Source organism: Pogona vitticeps, chromosome 12 (genome assembly GCF_051106095.1).
Source record: "Pogona vitticeps strain Pit_001003342236 chromosome 12, PviZW2.1, whole genome shotgun sequence".
Taxonomy (NCBI): Eukaryota; Metazoa; Chordata; class Lepidosauria; order Squamata; family Agamidae; genus Pogona; species Pogona vitticeps.
Window position 1 is genome coordinate 108,829 of NC_135794.1, and position 20,162 is coordinate 128,990.

The following is a 20,162-nucleotide window of genomic DNA, read 5'->3' on the forward strand; positions in this document are numbered from 1 at the left end:
TGCTTTCCTCCTGCCACCATGTATCCTGCATACATCATTTTATAGATGCTATTTATCAGAAACTGATGATGATGATAAAACAGTTCTGCCCTATTCCCACACCTTTAGTGACTTCTGCAGAAGCAGAGAAAGTCCTTCTTCCACATCAGAAAGCCAAACCATTCCATTTTTTAAAAATGAAGTGAATATATATATAAAAGTCATAAAAGGAAGTCTCCTCATAAAAGAAAAAAGGAAAAGAAACACACTGTGTGTGTGTGTGTGTGTGTGTGAAGGGGGGAAGTGGACTGGAGGAAGCAGGTGAAAGAGAAAGGGAAGAATCCTAGCTGCTGGCCAGCCACCCACCCACCTGCCCACGGCCTGAGTCCAAGGCCTCCCATTCGGAGAGCTGGGCTGACCTTTCCACACACTCACCCAGGGCCAGGAAGGCTTTTCATGATGGGCAAAGCCACTGCAGGAAGAAGAGGGAGCAGCCAATTTGTAGGAGCGGGAGCGTTGTTCCGCATCCGTGCTCGGCTTGTGTGTCTCATCCTCAAGAGCTGGGTGCAAAGAGTCTGCCGTTGCCCCGATGGAGTCTTCGCCACAGGCAAGGATCGCCCTGGCCATCTCCCCGCTTTCCTGGCGCTCCAGAGCTCCTAAGCAGAAAAGCGAAAGTGGTTGGGAAGACTCTCGTGGCCCGTCTGGTCCCACCCCTTCACTGCCATCGGGCGAGGCTGCTTGAGAGATGCCGGCGGATGGACCCGGAGCTCTCGGCATCGACCCCTCACGCCCCCTCCTGCTGCACAAGGACCCCTCTCTCTTTCGTAGAGAGTGGAAGAAGACCACCGGGAAGGTAATAATAGGCTAAGGCTCTCACCCTTTTTAAGAGACCTCAGAATTTTAAAAGGGGGGACAGTTTGCCCTTTGTTTGTAGGCAAAGGATACAAAGAATAACTTTTCTGTCATCCAAAGAAGTGCGCTTGGATACAGAAAAGCTTACGGAAAAAGAAAGAAAGAAAAATAGACACTAGTTCATCTCAAAGGTGCTACAAGACCTCTGTCTTAAAAGTTAAATGTCACAAAAGTAGGCAACGGCTGTGATGCCTCCAAGTCAGCAGGACTCATTACACAACAACCTTCGTAGGATTGTGCAGCAATGATCACCAGGCAAAGCAGCTTTGTCGCTGCTGTGTATGTGTCAAGCACCTCCCAAACAACACCGACACAGCAGGCAACCACTTCAACTCTCCCAGGCAAGGAAAAATCAGAGCTTCCCAGCACAAAACTGACTAAATTAGATTACTGGGAAATCAAGATGCAAACGTATCCTGTGGATTTGTGGGTTGTGCAGAAAGCGCCATGGACAGATGGTTGCCGCTTATTGGCCAGTGCCTGTAACAGCTGGAGTGACCAGTGGCAGGATTCCTGCCTAAGCCGAGGGATGAACCGTTTTCTTCTACTACTTCTTTTAATGCTAGACCCTTTGGTTCAGTGCAGGGGCCTTTTAAAAATAAAAATAATGTTGACAGGCTGACTGACTGCTTCTCATGGGGGAAAGGGGGCAGATGCAACTCCCCACATTAAACACACAGACACACACACTCCTCTGCACAGGCATCTCTTTCTGGCTTTGCTCTGCAGCTCAGAACAGGAACATGCAAGCAATAATGCAAAGCCTCAGCACTTGCTCAGCAAATATTTTAACACCACAAGTTCCAGAACATCTTCGTCATGCATTGCAGCAGATTCTAATATATGCGGAGGACATCAGGACGACGAAAGAGGAGAATGTCACTGAGGCTACGTCCTTACGTTGGGACGTCCATCCAGTTGGGATGGATGGATGGATGGAGAGAGAGAGAGAGACAGTTTTACACACACACAGAGAGAGAGAGAGAGAGAGAGAGAGACAGACAGACAGACAGACAGACAGACAGAGAGAGAGAAATCCCCCTTACAAAAGTTTCACCTCTGAGGAAATCCATCACAACGTACACATTGGTACAGACCCTATATAATCAGAGCAGTCAACACATCCATAGAGCATTTGAATGCTGTCCTCTAGTGTTCTAGGTATCAAATAACAGGAGGCAGGAGATCTTTTTCTGCTCCCTCCGTTTTCTTTCTGACGGGGCCCCAAATGCTCCTGTTGATTTCGAGGGCTGAGAGGGGCAAAGGGTCCCAGGCAAGTTTCCCTCTGTCCTCCTCAGGCCTTAATTTGGGCCTTAATTCATCTTTACTGGAAACACAAGGCCTCTGAAGGTCCAAGCCCCCAAAGGCATCTTCCACTAACTCTTAGGTGCCTGGACGTCCCACGGTCTCCTTCCGCCTGAGGCTTGCCATACTGACCACCCTCCCGCCACCTTGGAGCAGAAGCACTGCTGCTCGAGGGAACCCTTGGCCAGGTATTAGATAAGCGATGTCCCAACCAGGCCATCAGCACACCAGAGAGGACACAGATTTCCCTGGACTGTGTCTGGCATGAGGCACACATAAAAATGGTGCCCCCATCCTCCGACACAGTCAAGCCCATTCCCCTTACACACACACCCCTTTGCTCAAGGAGATGCTGAAGTGGTTTGCACTGGATGCCAGCCAGGAAGCGACCTGGGAGCCTCTACAACCTCAAAGCTCAAAGGGCAGCACTGATCACACTTGCCTCACTCACTCACAAAACGAGGCAACCGCCCCTCAGTTGTGCAAGTTGTGAGCCGAAGTGGAGCAGGTGTGAAGGGTCTGGTCAAGGTGCCCTTGGGGGCCCCTGTCGCCAGGCAGGCTTTGGAAAGGCTGAGGCTTGCTAGAAGCTTGGTGATGGTCCTGCCGGTCAGCCTCAGGGCAGGACACGGGCCTTGGGTTGTTGTTATTTCAGTATCTTACGCACAGCACTCTTACACATGCGGTGACCACATCCCAGGAATGCCAGAACTGTTGCTGTGCTGGGTCAGACCAAGGATCTTCCTTGTCCAGGACCCCTGGCGCCCATGGCAGACCCTGGGGTGCACACAGGAAGCCCAGGAGCAAAATGTGGACACAGAACCATCCTCCTGCTTGTGTCCAACATGTCTTTTTTCTTCTCTTTGAAACATGATTATAATTTAAATTCTGCTTACAACTTAAGTTTTGTTTTTGAATGTACTGTTGTTTGCATCTCCTTGTAGTTGTAACAATTTCAGATGGCAATCACACCTGCAGTTGCAAGAATGGACTTCTGTTTAAGCATTCAACTCTATGGTTTCCCTTGTTCAGTGGTACCTCGCCTTAAGAACTTAATCTGTGTAGCTGTTATAATGTTTTCAATACATTTGTTACTTTTGGATTTCATTTCATGCCTATGAAACATAGAAACAATGTAGATTAATGAAGTTTATAGAATTACAGTAGAGGAGCTGATGTTGTTTGTAATTATTTCAACAATGAAGCAACTTGCACCTTGATACCTAGATGCACGTTGGTAGGACTGGAAGTGGTTATCTGATTTCATTCCAAATTTAACTTTAAATGGGATCAGTGCCACCTGTGACAAACATGGGCTTCTGACTTTTCCTCGAGGGCTTTTAGGAAGCTGTTCAGACATCAGCATTTCTGACCTGGCAGGAGAACACAAGCAGGACCTCTGAGAAATATCTCAGTAGGCAGGCAGCTAATCATTCACTACTTAGGATTTGAGGGGAAGTACAGTAATTTTGGTTCTGATTTTAGCTCTTCAGCCAAAAGTTAAGGTTTCCTTGCAAATCATCCAAACAAAAAAGGCAACTCAGAAGGAGAGAAGTCTTGGGTTACCTGTTTCAATGTCCCAGATATAGATGGAATCATTTTCACACCCAACGATTAACAGATTTTGCACAGGGTGCCAGTGCAGCCTCTTCACTGGGAAAAGGTGTTTCCTGGCGTGCAAGATGCAGGTTCGCTCTTGGAGGTGCAAAAGCACCACAGAATGGTCACCACACAAGCAGCACACGAGCCGATAGCTTTTAAACTGCAGAGACAGGTCAAAATAGCCATTCTAAGTGGTGCTGTTTCTGGCCTGCACACACACACACACACACACACACACATTACGAACACGTAGGTGCATGCATCCCACACGAGAAAATAACAGGTGATGACACGCCATGTGTCTGGGCCCATGAAAGGAGGTACGTATACACAGGCACGTGCTCAATTCATAAGCGCCTGGAGCAAAGCAAAGGCAGTAGGATATGGAAAGGGATCGGCCGCACTTCTGGCAATCCAGGTGGGGCCGAAAGGCAAACGGGAGAAGTCCAGGCCTGAAAATGGGACTAGAGGGGGACTGCCCAGCTACCCACACCGGCAGCTTATCTGCTTCTGTCTCCTGAGGTCTGGCCAGTTTTGTCCCCTGGTCCTGTTACTCAGCCTACCTTTCCAAAACTACAAAAAGAATTAAGACAGTTGGTTTTGGGGTTTTGTTGTTGTTGTTGTTTTGACATGGCCTTTGTTGCTGGAATTGGGGGTGTGGGAGGATATTAGAATACTGCTTTAAAGAACACATTTGTCAGCTGCAAAGATGTATGCAAAGCATGGCAAGCCACTCCTCCAGCACAGAGCGGACAAGGCATGGGACTGAGCATGGACAGAACTACAGCCATGCATGTCCCACAGGTGCAAAGAATGGCCCTCGGCCCTCGGCCCCCTCCTCCATGGGGCACTCACTCGGTAGTTCTCTGAGGACAGCAGCAGATCTGTGACAGGACCAGCTTGCAGAGAAAAACAATGCAAGATTTTCCCCGTGAACATGTCCCACCAGATCACGCAAGAATCCTGGCTTCCTGACACAAGCCAACTGGGATCAAACCGGGCTGAGCAGCCATGAAGATAAAGCAGGGATGTGACGCTGCTGCTGTGGCCGTGGAGTATCCGGTGAGGCAGGGAGTCTGAAAGAAAGAGAGGGTGGGCAGGATGGGAGGGAGGGACCTCAGCAGCAGCCTTCCTCTTGCCCACACGGGAGCTTCTGGGTGCAAGCAGCAGACATTGTGGCAAAAGGCAGCTGGTCGTGGGGATGTTTTCCAGGCTTTGTTGTCACCCCACCTGGGAACCCTGCATTTAACAACGTAAAGTACCAGCCAGAATGCCAGCAGATCTCCCTGGGCAGCGGCTTACCTTTCAGCAAGGAAGGATCGTCCATGAGCCAGACCTTGGCCGCCGTCAGAGCCGGGACTACGAAGATCCGGCCATCTGCACACCCACACACCAGTTTATTGAGGCTGGGAATGTACACGGAGGACGTGGTGGTGGTGGTGGCCTTTCTGGGGGGCCCGTCGCCTCCACAGAGGTGATCCACCATATCTATGGCCATTGGGCTGTGCTCATCAAAGCAGTCCTGAAGAGTACAGGAGGCAGCAATTGGAATCTCTGTGGAGAAAAGGAGACGCCTCCTGAAGAACAACTCTTTGGAGACAAGGAGGTGACCTCCTCTCTCACTTTTCTGAGGTCGTCCTGCAGTCAACCTGGTTCAGCACTGATCCTGCTTTTAAAGCAAAGCTTATGTTTCACTGTGGCTGATCCTGCCTCTCAAGAAGACACTGTCCTGGGTTCTGTCTGTCTGTCTGCCAGGTACATGTATTTGTTTATCATGAGATCCATATAGATCTGTTCATTACAGTGACATCCCACTTCTCCATCAAAACACTGCCTAATGTATCATTCATATATAATTGCTGTCTTCTGAGTTCAGAACAGGCAGCTAAAATGAATCCCTGAATTAAACTGGAAAATGAAACAGAAGTTTTCTGTTCATAGCAGGCCTTCAAATTTTAGGATGCAGGATTCTAGGGCTTGATAATGTTTCCTTAATTTGTTTATTTGTCAGTGTAGTCAACTTCTCTTCAGTCAAATAAGTCTCTATAGAGCAACTTCCCTTTTTAACAAGAAATGGTCTAAGAGATTTAGGAATCCATACCTTTTGGGGAGCCATCCAGCGTTGACGCTGGTACATCAGGAATATGCCACAAAGTGATCCTCCCAGAAGCTTCTCCAGAGTAAAGAATCTTATAAAAAGGCTCCTTTCTTTCATTTATGAAGCCCATAATGTAAGAGAAACTCTGTTTAGGCAAAGCCCCCAGAGAACAACAGTGTTAATTATATGCACCAAAAAGAGAGAGAAAGAAAGAAAAAAGAAAGAAAGAAAAAGAAAGAAAGAAAAGCAAAATACCCCCCCCCAAATCCTGATAGTTTTCTTGTGGTTCTATCCTTTTTGGGGGGGACAGGTCATTCCTCAGCTGCCTGGAGAGCTACCAGAGCCGGTTCAGTACATTGTTCATGTGACCTTTCTGTATTCCCATTGTACAGATTTTCCATCCCCCCCCCCTTATGGAGGCCTCCAAGCAGCAGGAGCAGAAGACCTTTGTCAAAATGAGCACAGTGGGGGAGCAAGGCCTTCATTTCGTGGGAGGCCCCGATGCCCACCTGATGGCTTTACCTTATTCTCTTCCACACCAGTAGAACAAAGTAAGACAGGATGAACCGTTTCTTTGAGCACTCCTCCATGAGATGACGGGATGCTTCGCGAAAGGCCACTAAATAAATGGGGGTGGAGAGGTGTGCCTCAAAGGGACAGGCAAAGAGAGTCCCAGGCACCCCCCATCTCAGTGAAATGTCATTGTACCCACTCTCTCCTCAGCCCACCCCACCACTACCCCCACCCCCATGTCAGCAGCAACCACCCCATGCCTGTCACAGCCTACTGCACTTCCCCCCCCCCCGGTCATACAAAAGCAGGCTGCCCTCTCTCTCTTTCTCTCTCTCTCTCTCTCTCTCTCTCACACACACACACACACACACACACACACACACACACACACACACACACACACGGCTGAAGTGGGTTGGTTCCACCTTCAATCCCGGGCGACATGGAAGCAATTTCCGTATTAAGCTGCCCCCCCTGCCCTGACATTCAGCTGATGTCAAAAGTTTTTGGCCGCCCTTCCCCCCCGAGCCCACCTGTTCAGCAGCTGGTAGATGTAGCCAAGGCCCCCCTCCGTCCAAATGATCAGCCGGTGAGCCGCCAGGACTTCACCCCCAGAAAAGCACTGGCCACTTGGGCTAAATTCAGTCCACAGCAAGGAAAAGTCACAGTAATCATACACCTAAAGCCAAGAGTGGGGGGGCGGGGGGGGGGAAAGGGGGAGCAGATGTGCTTTTCGTTAGACATGCTGAAATGGATAGAGATCCCTCTGGTGGGAAAAGGAAGAGTTGGTTTGGGGTCAACTTTCACTCCATCCAGTTCAGGTCCCAGGATGGGACTCCTCCAAGCCCAGAGACCATCCCCATTATAAATGGCAGTCCCATCCATGAGCCATTCTAAAAATTCAAAAGACGATCCAAGTCCACAAAGCAGCAGAGCCAGAAACCACTAAACATTGTGGCCCTGATCCCAAATCTCCCTGAGATCGATGCCAAACGGGCAGGGAGCAGGACAGGCAGCTCCTGCCAGCACAGAGGAAGGCAGCTGGTGTAAGAACCCCTTCACAGCCCCCTTTTCCCAGCAGAGGGGACAGTTTTAGGGCAGGGAGTCCCCTGCCAACCTGGCACTCCCTCGTTGGCCAGAAGAATTTGCCAAGTCAGGAAGAACACCTCGCCCATGACCTCTGCGAGAAACTCTGGCAGAAAATGCCCAGAGGCAGGAGCCTAAAATTATAATCTTTCCAGATCAATTTAACCTGGATAGAAGATTGCTTTAATTCTATCTAGAATATAGAAATAGCATTTGAAGAGTAACCCCCTAATACTGTTTAGCTTAGCTTTTCAAACTCAGCAAAATGTCATCTTTAGTGAAACTGAAGTAGGATAAAGTCTTCAATTTGTCATCGTATCAATATTGTAGGGGTGCCGTTCCAATGTTATGATGGCCATATGGGATCCTTTCCCCTTTCCATTCACCATTTGGGATTCCCTCAACTTTTGAAGTTCTGCACCAAGAAGAGGGAGGCAATCCCACATTCCATTTTACAGCTCATACCTTCCAGCAGGAAGACGTCACGACTAAGAGAAGCCTTTCCGTGTAGGTGCAAAACCGGATGGCCCGGCAAGGCGCGCAGTCCAGATCCTGGGATTCCCTCTCGTGAACACATCGCTGGTCCTGCAGATGAACAGCGAAAGAAGTGGTAGAGGAAGGAAGACCCCACCAGGCGGGGGGGGGCAGGGGCAGCAGCCTCCTATTTTGTCCTTGGGGAGGGGGGGAAGCTCCTCGGCTGCTGCCTGTACCCTAAAGGAGAAATGAGCCAGGCGAGAGGGGGGCAGGATTCACGGGTGGCCCCTGAGGCTGTGGTGGTGGGGTGACTCGGCCATTCATTCCTCCCTTGGCTTCCCTGCCCAAGAGAAAGGCAGGAAGAGGCGAGCAACGCCGTGGGTGGGAGCCTGGAGGCAGCCGTTGAGACCACATGTCTTTCCTCCTCCTCCTGCAAAGGAGGAGTGTGGCACCAGCCACATCCTCCTGGCGCCCCAGGCTCCCCCAGCCAAAGTGCAGGCTGGAGCCCTGGCGTCGCTGCCCCAGGGCGGCTCTGTCCTTTCTTTGGGCTTCCCTTTGTGGTGGGCCATGGCAACAAACGCCAGCTCCATTTCAGAAAGGTGGTAAGGAGTTGCCACTAGGTTACGGCCCCTTTACAGTATCTCACAAGACCAGTGTTTGGAAAACAAACAGGTGGGAGAGGGCTGTCACCCTCCTAGCTGGCTTGGAGGGGCCTCTGACTGCCTATGGTGGGACGCAGGATGCTGGACCGGCCTTGCCTTGATCTTTGACCCTTGGTGGCTCTGTGTGCCCGTCCTGGTGCCCAGAGAGCCAAGCCAGGAAGGCCTTCTTCAGTTCCCAGATCTCAGAACAGTCCAGGCCCCTGGGGGTGGGATGGTCCTCTCATCACAGACCTAGGCTATGCTTTTGTTCTTCCTCTGCCAGCCACTCTTTTGCCGCCCCCCGCCCCCCCCAAAGTGACCCAAAGTTCTCTGAAACCTCCTCTGTCTGAAACAAAACGAGACTCCAGATGGAACAGCTCTGTTCAGAACAAGCCAGTCTGGACAACAATGTTTGGCCGGTGGCGCTTCCGTATTTGGGGACAGGCTCTCCGCAGGCTCTTACCTGAATCCTACTGACAGAAGAGGACAGATCCCACACTTTGAGGTCTCCTGCCACGGATACGGCTATTAAGGAATCCTCTGTGGGGAAGCAAGACAAGGCGAGACTCAGCAGGCACCCACCCACCCACAGGCTCCCCCTCTGGGAGGGGTGGGGTGGGGGCCCTGAGGGAGGTCAGGGAGGAGGGTGAGGAAGAAATGGGAGATAGCTGGGCTCCTTCCAGAGAGAAGAAAAAGGGCAGAGGGGGCCACCAGGGAGGAGAAGACAGGAACGATGAGGTGAGCACGCGGGACAGCCGAGAGGGCAGCCGACCAAGCAGGCAGGGTCCCTGCTCACTCAGGAGGAGAGGGCAGCCGACGATTCCCAGTTCCCCCCTCCAGCCCCTAAGTAACACGGGCCAAGGCAATCTTGTAATCTTGGAGCTGGCACGGTGTAGTGCTATAAAGACAGATCGGTCATCATCATCGCCACCCCCCCCCCGCCCAGCTCAAACAAAGCCACCCGTCTTTTTCACGGCATAGGTACCTTGAATCCTCGGGGAGTGGACTAAGCACATGCAGCTGATCCAGTCCGATGAGTGAGAAGAGGTTAAGGCATGAAGCACCACCAGCGTTTTGGCATCGATCACAAGGATATCGTTATATTGTCCACAACAGAGGAGCCATCCTTCCCCCGTCATGCGGAACGAGCTGTGGTAATACTGAGCAGAGGGGGGGGGGGAGAGAGAGAGAGAGAGAGAGAACCGCAGCAGGTGAACCAAGGAGGCCACACAACACCCACAAAAGGCTGCTTTCTATTAGTGGCCTCTCGTTTGTGCTCTTGGAAACGAAATGCCAGCAAAGGCATCTTTGGGCTACCCGGAGGCGTGCAGAATGTGGGGAATTCCCTGGCTGGCAAACCCAAGCATGGTCGGGCACCAGTCCTTCATGCCAGGCCAAGGATGGGAAGATGGAAGGTTCCTGGGCCCTGGCTGGAGGCTTTTCCCCACCCCCACCCCCACCCCCACCCTCCACGGGTAGCTGGGCCAGATATGACAAGAGTCTGACTACCTTTAAGCAGGTTGGAATAGCTGGGAGGCACCAGGTGCGCCATGAAGGAAACAGCACACCTGCCTGCCTCTTCAATTCCACACCTACCCGGTGATGTCAGTCACAGACTGTGGGACCCCCGGGAGCCTCACACCCCTCCCAACAGGCATAGGTGGCCCCTTGGCTCAGCGCTGGCTAAGCTGGCGGCAGTTCCTTGTATCCAACAGGCTAAGAGGGACCTTCAGGGGGACCTTCAGCCAGCCTGCAAGAGCAGCCACCCAGCCTGGGCAATGTGGGTCAGAAACAGAAAGGGGGCTGGCTCCCCTGAGGAACCTGTGGCCTTTCCCCAAGAGGCTGCAGAGTGTTTCTCCTGGGGGGGGGGTTGCTTGTTTCTGGCGAGGGTCAGCCTGGCCAGGACATCTGCCCACCCAGCCCAGCCCAGCCCAGCCCAGCCCAGGCTGGCAGGCAGGCAAAAAGACAGACCCACAAGAGCAACCAGGCCGGTGCCCCAGGGCCCCTGAAAGGAACCTCCATCCTGGGATACTGGTGCAGCCCTCGCAGGTCAGTGTGCTTACCGGGAGGGAGGGAGGGAGGGAGCCTCCCTCCTGATGCGGCCAGTTGCTGTAATTCTCACGACTGCCCGCCAACCCCCCCCCCCCCGCCACAAAGAAAGCCACCCCCACCTCGCAATACCCTTGCTGGGCACTTCTGTGGATCTGACTTTGGAAAATAGGGAGGCGCTCTTTTAGGAGAGGAAAGCCAGGGGGGCCCCCAAACCCCAGCCTCTCAGAGCGAAGGCTGCCGGCGGGTCCCCCTGGGTGGACAGACGGGGGCGGGGGGGGCGGGAGGTATTGCGGGGGGGCCCCGGGGAGAGACCTCCCGGGGGGGAGCCTTCCGTACTCACACAGATGGCCGTATGTGTAAAGGGGAGCCTCGTGGTCTCGACACAGTCTCCGCCGGCCACGCTCCAAATGCACATTTCTCTGCCAAAAGAGAGACCGCTGGCGTGACTCTCGCGAAACTTTCCGGCCGGGCAGCTGGAGGCTCACGCAGCGCCCCGAACCCCCCGCCCGCCCGCCCGCCCCTGGCTGAGAGCGGGTCTCTCTGCTCGGCGGTTTCGGCGAAGGAGACCCACAAGTGGAAAGGCTTCCGCTCCGGCGGCTGTTGGCGCGCAGCGGGCCCCGCCCGGGTCTCTTTTGTCTGATCCCGACGCCCTCCCGCCCCCAGGACGGCAGCCTCCCAAGCAACGGCACGCCGCCCCCCCCCCCCCCGCCAGCCGCCGCCAGGGCTCCTTTCTCAGCCCGTCCTCTGCCGGAGCAGCAGAAAAGGATCAGCAGCGCCGCCAGCCTTTGAGTCGCCGGGGGGGGGGAAGGCTGGCTCGGGGGTGGTGGTGGGGGGGGTGGTAGGGGTGAGGGTACCACATCTGGAGCCGGAGCGTCTCTGTTCCGAACCAACGACGACACCCAGAGGAGAGCCGGAGAACCGCGAGGGCTTCCCCGAGCCGAACCCCCCCCCCCCCCCGCTGCATTTCGCAGGTGCCGCAATTTATCACCTCCCTTCGCTTTTCAGTTCTCCAAACAGTCCGGCAAGAGACACAGAACCAGGCAAAAATAACAGTAGATAAGATACAACACACATGTAAACGGACTGAATTTCTTTCAAGGTTTCTTTGTTGTTGTTCAGTCCTGTCGTGACCGCATGGATGGACCCCAGAGCAGGCCGGGCCCTCCTCCTGCCTTCCACCGCCTGCCTCCCTCCCTCCCTCCCGGAGTCGGACTCCGGGAGATTTGGCTAAAGACTAAAGGTTTCTTTAGGTTTCTTTAGCCATTATCAAATGTAATAATTATGCTGTTATCTACTGTTCATTTCCTTCACAACTACGGGACCCTTATTTCAGAACAAGACTCAAAGGTACAGTTTGTCTTTCTCTCTGTTAAGACACACTGTTTTTGGTGCTTCCTTTAATCATGTTAAAGGCCTGCAGTTGGCCTTTAAACTCACTCTCTCTCTCTCTCTCTCTCTCTCTCTCTCTCTCTCTTCTGCTTCTGACGGGTTTTGTGTCTCTTGCCAGAATATTTGCAGAACTGAAAACCAAGCAGAGGCCATACAGTAAATTATGGCAAGTGCAAAATGCCACCAGACCCCACTGACTTTCAAGAGTCAAGCAGGAATGTTTTATGTTGTTAATTCCTGCTTTCTACCTCATATGCCTGACAAGGTGGGCAAAGAAGGCCCACGAAAGCTTTACATTTAAATATAATTGCTAGTCTTTAAGGTGCCACACCCCTTTTGTCTCTCTCTCTCTTTTTTTTCTGTTCTGCCTTAGGGTAACCCCTTCCAGCGTTTTCCAGGTACAGAGTACTCCAAAATGGTTCTGGGGGTATCCTGGGACTGCACAGCTTGCCCAGGGCTACCTAGGCTGGCTCATGTCTCTGGAGGCACATGGGGAATTGAACTCCCTAATTCAGTGAGCTGTTTATTCAGCTGATTGTAATTGGGACAAAATTCAGTAATTTACCTCTGAAGTTCCATGCCTGCCTTACCCAATAATTGGAAAGAACTCCCTTCAACATAAAACACATACATCCAAATATGTCTTGTAACCAGCTCATAGCTACTCAGAGGCCAAAGCCTCACAGGCAAAGCAGGGGGTTGCCTGGCGCCCCTGCTTCTGGGCCATGGCATCACAGGGTGTTGGTCTGGGCTGTTGAGGCTCTGCTGATCTCCCAAAGGAACTCTTCCTCACCAAAAAGACCTGAGTCTGAAAACGAGGACAGAGGGTGGGGCGGAAAGGAAGAGAAGGGGAGTGGGGGGGCAGGGTGGGGTGGGGAGGGCGAAGGGACTGACCCGTTCTCAGTCGCACTGACCACATAGGGCTGCTTCTCAAAGTCCCGCGCCTTCGCCAAACACGTCACCGAGGCTGTGTGTCCAAAAAGCATTTGCTTGGAGGAAATCTAGAAGAGCAAAAGGTTCAGCACGTGATGACAAGGCTGGAACTCTTCCCAAGGGGCCTTTTGGCTGACAACACATCTGCCGGCCCAAAGGATGAGAGAGAAGGGGCATCAGGGGGAAGGGGGAACTGGGGGGGGTCGGGATTACTGGGAGCCCCCAAGGAAGGTGGAGCACGGTCAGGAGGCACAAGGCCATCAGGGCCGAGGTCTTTCAGCTGTGGGCCATGATAGGGGGACGAGAGGGTGCATGGCAGGGAGTGAAGAGAAAGAAGAGGGGGTGGGTGGGGGTGAGCCCCCCCGCAGGGTGGGTGGCCCGCTGGTCTACAACCTTCAGTTCTGGCGAGAGATCCCAGAGAGAGATCTGTCCCTCGTGGCTTCCCGTCACTAGGGTCTGCTGGTCCTCTGTGATCAGGATGGCCGTGATGGTGTGGGCGGGGGCTCGCTTCCCCCATAGGGTGACCACCTGAGTGGAGGAGGCCTTCATGGCAATCTAACCTGAAACAAGCAGGAAAGGCATTTCAGCAGTCGCTCCAGCAGAGGGAGAAGCGGAAGGGTTCACTCGCTGTGCGCAGGAGAGAGATGCCAGACAAGATGGTGCTTCCTTGTTCGGGGTACACTCCCCTCTTTTGGGGGATGTGATTCTGACTCTGGGCATTTCATCATACGGTACAGGAGATGCGGTTATTTGGTGAAACTACCATGCTTAATACATTTATAGCATGCCACATCAAACTTATTTGAAAGTGTATAGTGAATAATTTTTTTAAACATGACAATTAAACCATTAAATCATAAAAAAAACCACAAAATAAATAAATAAATAAATCCGAAAACATCTTAAATACACCAAACAACTACTTTGAAATCCAGTTTTCTCTTGGGAGGGTTTTATAGTCCTGTTCTGGTTTAGAAGTACTGTACATAAGTAGCAGTAAGGAAGAATGAGGCCAGGGCCCCTAAGCAGAACCTGGACAGCAGCCGTAAGTGGCCTCGTCACAATCTCTTCAACTCAGGCGAGAAGGATTCTTTTTCCTACTCAAGTTAGAACAGCTATTTCTGAATCTGTATCCAGCCCTTTATCCTTGGTCTGATTGGCTCTGTGTGGTCTCTACATAAAGAGCAGTACTGTCTCAGATGCCTGCATGCTTGCAGGAACGCTGAGGGTGACTGCGCCTTCTAAACCTCATTTCCCATCTGCAAGACGGGGAAAAATAGGTCCCTCACAACCAGCCAGTACCATATGTCTTCCCTAGCTGGATTTTACCTGGCTTTCCTCCCTGTCCGCCTCGTTCCATCTTTATCCAGTTCCCCTTGCCTGCCTGCTTCTGTGACATCACGAGGTCTGACTCTCTGAGGTCACAAAAGGGCTGAGGGAAAGGGAAGCCACTGACTGGGTAACTTGAGTTTCACTTGCTCACAGCCTGGACACTCCCTGGGTTGCTCTCCTTTGCTTTTGCAGCGCCCTGCGGCCGGCCGACTCAGCAGGTTCCGCTGGCGCTCACGGTGGTCTCTGTCCTTGCCCTGGAGGTCTTCCTCCGCTTCTGCTTTAAAAGCAGCTCCCAGGGAGTCCCCCCCCCGCTGCTCGGGGGGGGGGACTCTCTCTGCTGAATGGCAACCTTCTCTCCATGGGGGACTGGCTTCCCCCAGGGCACCTCCCCGCCCCCCCCCCACGACAACCGTCCTCAGGAGCCAGAGGCACGAATCGATACAGGCCATTTCAAGCCACCTCTGCCTGCTAGTAATATCTCATTTGTCTTTCCAGAATGAGTGGCACAAGAAGCTCTTATTTCATTCCCTGCTATAATTCACCACTATCAGAAGGAGCACCGCAAGGGCAGGACCATCCTCCAGCTGCTGATTACATCAAAGATTGGAAGCACAAATTCAATTTTATGATGTTAATCTCAGCCTGCCACTCAGGAATGTTCTCAGAGGGGTGTGATTTTTCTTGAGATTTCATTGTAAGAATGATTTGCTTCTTTGATGATCGATAAAGATATGTTTTCATCAACATGCTCTATCTTGGTAGAAGTCAATTGGCCACTTCAAGCTCTTTGGGTGACACAGTATTAATTAAAATAGTTTATGTTGCTCCTAAACTTGGAAGCAGGGCAATGGGAAGGAAAGTCTCTCAGCACCTGTTCCCCACTGGCTGCTTAGAAGCCTCCCTTTCCCAAAAGGGATTTAAAGGACACTTTAAAGGTGTTTTCGGTGTTAATTTGGTTTACCATTTTAGTGAGGTATTTGTTTTACTCTTTTTTTAAATATTTGCATAGTTTTTAAGCCTTTTAAAAATATTTTCATACTTCTTTAGCTTTTAAATCTGGTCTTTTCATGACAATATTGTCATTATTGTCTTTTAAAATATTGTCTTTCGTGGCAATATTGTCACCTTGGGTCCTTTTTAAAGAAAAAGGCAGGGAACATGTTTTTAAAAAGTAAAAACAAACAAATCTCAAACACAAAAATTTTGTTCAGGTGAACAACGAAGCTGCAGGTGGTGGAGGAAGAGGAGGAAGAGCAGGAGAGCTCTCTGGGATGAAATGCGGAAATCCAGGCCACCTGGGGGATGCTGAGTGGGTGGGGCCAAGGCCCAGCTGGCTCCCCTAGGAGGAGGGGCCAGGTCCAGTTTGGGCAGGAAGCTACAAAGCGCCCCTCCCCCAAGAGTAAAACAGGGATACACAGCTGAGGAAGGAGAAGTGAGTTAAATTTGCGTGGACTGGGAAACCCCCCCTCCTCCCTCCCCCCCCATGTTCAAAGCAGAAGGCCCAGCAGGGCGAGACCACGGTCCCCCCACACAGTCAGAAGGGAGAGCCTCCTCTTACCCTGACCTTGAACTTGTCCTCCCCCCCCACTGGGCGGAACTGATCAAGTGGGTCATGTTTTGGTCGTTGCTTCTCAGCAGCACCAGATCGTGTTTACACAGTACACAGGAGTGACATTTAGAGAGAAGCCAGGGGGAGAGGAAAGGAAGAGGTCCCCGCTGGCCAGCCTCAGCGGCAGGCAGGGGGGGTGGGCAGGCAGCAACACAGTCCTTCCTCAGCTTCTCTGAATTTTCTCTAACCCTCCCCCCCCCCCGCCGCCTCCGCCGCCTTTTTCCTCTTCTGCTCTGGCTGAGCAGGAATGGCCTCGTTGCCTTTTGCCTCTTGGCAGCCTCTGTTTAGGGAAGAGTCGCCAAAAGGACACCGGGAGGGACGGCAGAGGAGCAGGAGGATAAAATGCCGAGGCTGCCAACTCGTGGGGTGGCCTGGCTTCTGTGCAGAGAGGGCAGCCAGCTGCTCTGGATCAAGGGCTCATGCTGGGTGGTGGCCAGCCATGTCCTTTGAGCCAAGACCCAGCAGGAATGGACCCCCACCCCCGCCCCCAAAGCCAGATTGTGAAGCACCAACCTGGAAGGAAGCCTGGGGAAGGGTATCCCTGAACATGTGCTGAGCGCCCTTTCCCCCTCGAGTTAGAAGACAGGGGTCATAAGCCGCTGTGAACCCATTCACGTCCTTTGAGAAAATAGCCTGGCCCAAAATAAACACCGTGTGAACGCTGACTTCCCTGGATGTCTCCCCCCACCCCCAAAGCAGTTTCTCTCCTGCCATTCACCCAGGATTGGCACCCAGAGGAGGGGGGGAAAGCCCCTCAGGGTGGAAACACTGCCTTTCAGGAAGCACAGGGAGCTAATTTGCCCTCCACTCCCCCCCCCCGCTTGCCTACAGCTGCTTTTCCAAGGGAGGGAAGGAGGGAAGGGGGGGTAGACACAACCTGGCAAGAACCTCTCCTGCCCTTCTCTTGCAGCTGACAAGGCCACAGTGCTGCCCGAATGGGTATTGGGGGGGAGGGGAGATTGGGGGCACGTCCAGAGTGGGGCAGGGGAGGCCGATTTGTCCAGAAGCTCCCTTTCCTAAGTCTGTGCTGAGGCCAAGCCAGGTTGGTCTCCCTTTGCAGGCCAGCACTCCCGACCCCATTAGGCTGTCCTTGCAGGGCTGGGGGGGGGCACCCAGAGCCCGAATCCTGCCGCTCCCACTCACCGTCAAAAAGGCTGGGGCCCCAGGCCAGGCCAGAGGCTTTCCCTGACCGTCTTCCTCCTCCTGCTCAGCCAGAAGTCCTGGGAGGGGGCTGCCAGTCCAGAGAGCAGTGGTGCTCCCCTCTTCCTTCCTTCCTTCCTTCCTTCCTTCCTTCCTTCCTTCCTTCCTTCCTTCCTTCCTTCCTTCCTTCCTTCCCTCGAGGGGGGGGGCTTCCACCTTCTCCTGCCGGTGCTGCTTCTGCCTGAAAAGCCTCCCGTCCTTGGACGGCGCTGGTCGGCTGGCCCTGGCCTTTACAGCAGGGAGGGGCGGCTCCTGCTTGAGCTGGTGGGAACTGGGCTTGGCTGGCCCTGGCGCTCAGCTCCCTGAGCGTCTCCTTTGCCGAGGAAGCTGGAGATCCTGACTGAGCCTGCTTCCGAGGTGACCGACCGGTGGGCTGGGCTGGGCTGGCCTTAGCAAGGCAGGCGTCCCGCTCGGTCCGGGGCTCCCTCGATTTGCTTACGGTGATCAGGGGTTGGCAGAAACAGACTCCCTAGAGAGGCGAGACCTTTACAGGTCTACCAAAGGTGTGAAAATTAAATTCCATGTTCTCTCTCTCTCTCTCTCTCTCGTGAACATGCCGTTCATGGTGAGTGATTAAATCAAGAGAGGAACGGCCCAACTGTGTTCCCTCATGGAGAGAAAGCCAGCACGGAGCACAAAGGAACAGGTACGGCAGATCTGGCCTCTCCGGCTCCTGCTCCCCACCCGGAGGCTTCTGCTGCTGCCACTGCCCACCCTCCCCCAGCCTCAGCCCTGCTTTCCTCCTCCTCCTCCTCTGCCCAGGAATTCAGGGCACTGACATCTTCCTTCTGTATTTCATGACCACGGCACCTACTGGGTTGCGGGATTACAGCCTGGGCATCCCTCGCGCTTCTTCCCCTCTCGGATGCGGGTGGGTGTCGGGTCTCTGCCGGGGCTCAGCCGCTCCCTCTCTTGACCAAACAGCAGGAAGCTCTCCAGCGAGCGTCAAGTGACGGCCGCGGAAAGGAGCAGCCGAGCCACAATATTTACTTCCAAATAGTTCTGCCCCCCCCCCCGCTTTCCCCAGGCTCAGGGTGACCTTCTTCCCCAGACACTTTCCGGGCTGCCTCGGCGAGAGGGGAGGGCAGGAGGTGCGGCGGCCATGATCCCCCGCCCCAAACGCCCCGACCGGACGCGGTCCCCTCCTTTCCGCGGGGCTGGTGGCGGGTGTAGTAAAGGGGCTGCGTGCGGAGCGCCTCCAAGGACAGTCGCGCCCGCCGGGCGGACGGTCTCCGAGGAGCCTCTCCAGGCCGGGGGTGTGTGTGTGAGGAAAAAGCCCCCCCCCGGAAGGAGACGAACCCCCCCCCGCAAGGTCCCCCGACGCTGGACTCTCATCCTAGCACGGGCGGCCTGGAAGGGTCCCTGCGCGTCCCGGAGCGCAGCCCTCGCCAAGGAGGCCCCGCGGGGCGTCGAGCCCCCGCCCTCGGGCCCCGCCGCCGGGCGCCCGAACCTCCGAGCCAGGCTCCGCGCGCCTTCCCGGGAGGACGCCGAGGGAGGCGGGAAGGGGGGGTCCTCGCCCTCCCTGGGCGGGGTGGTGGTGGTGGTGGTGGTGGCGGCCTTGAGGTGCTCAGGCCGGCAGGCAGGCAGGGTGACCGGCCCCGGGCGCCCCTTAGGGCAGCGGGTTTGACACGAGGGGTCGGCCCTCGGTGTTCTCTCCCGCTCCTCCTTCGCCCTGTTGGTCGACATCATTCTCGGCTCTCCAAGAAACGGCCCGGGGTCCTGGAACCCCGGGATGGGCTTTGTGGCCCGTTACCGCCCGCCGGGACACCTTCTTCGGTCTGCCCCTTCAGGGGAGGCCGAGAAACCGGGCGGGTTCGCCCCGAAGGAAGGAGTCCGGGCGTCGCCCTCCCCCCGTTCCAAAGCCACCCGCCCACCGCCCACCCCCCAGGATCCCTCTGGAGAAGGCGCCGGGCAGAGCAGGGCCCCGGCGGGGGAAGGGGCTCCCGGACCAGCGCTCCTTCCTCCGGGCCCTCGTGGGGAGGGATGAGGGTCCGCGGAGTGCTTGGCGGGGCACACGGACCCCTGACACGACCTTGACCGGGGGCTCGCTGGGGAGACCTTGCAGGTGAGCAGGGGGCTCTCGCTCGGGGCCCTTTTCCTGTTCTCCGCGGCGGCCACGTGGCCCGTCTTTTCACGGCCCGGGGCCGGGCACCGTTCCCCCCCCCCCCGGCTCTGGGGCTCCCCCGGCGGTCTTGCCGGTCCGGAAGCTTGGTCCCCTCCCCACGTCCGCCGCCAGAGGCCGCTCGAGCCTAACTTTTCCAGAGCTGGATTTCGCTCTCCTCCCTCCCTCCCTCCCTCCCTCCCTCTCAACCTCTTCCCCCCCCCAGCCTAATTCCAGGCAAAGGCCCGGGAGGCACCTGAGGCAAAGGGGGGGGGGGGGGAACGCGGCTCGCTGGACCGGGGCTGGAGCAGAACCCCGAACAGGGGAGTCCGGGAGCAGCCGCCCGGCTTGGGGAAGGGGAAGGGGAGCCAGCCAGCCAGCCAGTCAGGGTGGAGGCAAGGGAGCCCCGGAGCCCAGAGGAGCCTTGGACAGAGTTGGGGAGGCTGGGGCTTAAATGTCTCTAAGGGCGCTGAAGCGGCTTCCTCCTGACATGGACCCAGAGACACATGCGCGCGCACACACCCCTTGCCCTGTCCGGCCGGGCAGTGTACAGGATGCAGGCAAGCTTCCCCTTCTGAGCCTGTCTGCCTTCCACGGATGAGTTGGCACTGCCCCCGGTTGCTCCTTGGTTGCTGGACCCTGTCTCTGTCAGTCAACGTTCAGGCCGCAGAGGCTCCAGCCCCTGGGAACAGCTGGGCTCCCTGGCAATTGTCCCCCTGAGTCCACGAACCCCCCCCCTCCGTAGGGCGAGGAGGTTGGGCTTGTGCAGTAGCTGGGAGGGTGATGGGGCTTCCTGGGGGGGGGAGCCAGAAGAGGGGTGCATTAGCCTTGGGGCTTCTCATTAGCCTCTTGGCAGGGCCCACAAGAGGTGCCGTGAGTTAGACCCTCGTGATCCGTCCAGGAAAGAGTAGAAATGTAGGACGCTTTTCTCTCTCTGAT

The 20,162-nt window shown here is 54.8% G+C and overlaps 1 protein-coding gene across 1 annotated transcript in view; it reads right to left on the minus strand.

Moving 5' to 3' along the window:
• Positions 1-17,790, minus strand: part of WDR72 (WD repeat domain 72) — a 42,538-nt gene extending 24,748 nt beyond the window's left edge. Inside the window, exons 1-14 of the mRNA XM_078381042.1 lie at positions 17,066-17,790; positions 13,375-13,541; positions 12,943-13,049; positions 11,000-11,078; positions 9,593-9,767; positions 9,071-9,147; positions 7,958-8,077; positions 6,940-7,085; positions 6,416-6,512; positions 5,897-6,038; positions 5,098-5,349; positions 4,651-4,871; positions 3,760-3,955; positions 415-635 (exon numbers count right to left, since the gene is read on the minus strand). Coding sequence (XP_078237168.1) covers positions 415-635; positions 3,760-3,955; positions 4,651-4,871; positions 5,098-5,349; positions 5,897-6,038; positions 6,416-6,512; positions 6,940-7,085; positions 7,958-8,077; positions 9,071-9,147; positions 9,593-9,767; positions 11,000-11,078; positions 12,943-13,049; positions 13,375-13,530 — 1,989 coding nt within the window. The 5' untranslated portion in view covers positions 13,531-13,541; positions 17,066-17,790. The remainder of the gene's footprint in view (positions 1-414; positions 636-3,759; positions 3,956-4,650; positions 4,872-5,097; positions 5,350-5,896; positions 6,039-6,415; positions 6,513-6,939; positions 7,086-7,957; positions 8,078-9,070; positions 9,148-9,592; positions 9,768-10,999; positions 11,079-12,942; positions 13,050-13,374; positions 13,542-17,065) is intronic.
• Between the last annotated feature and the right edge of the window lie 2,372 nt (positions 17,791-20,162).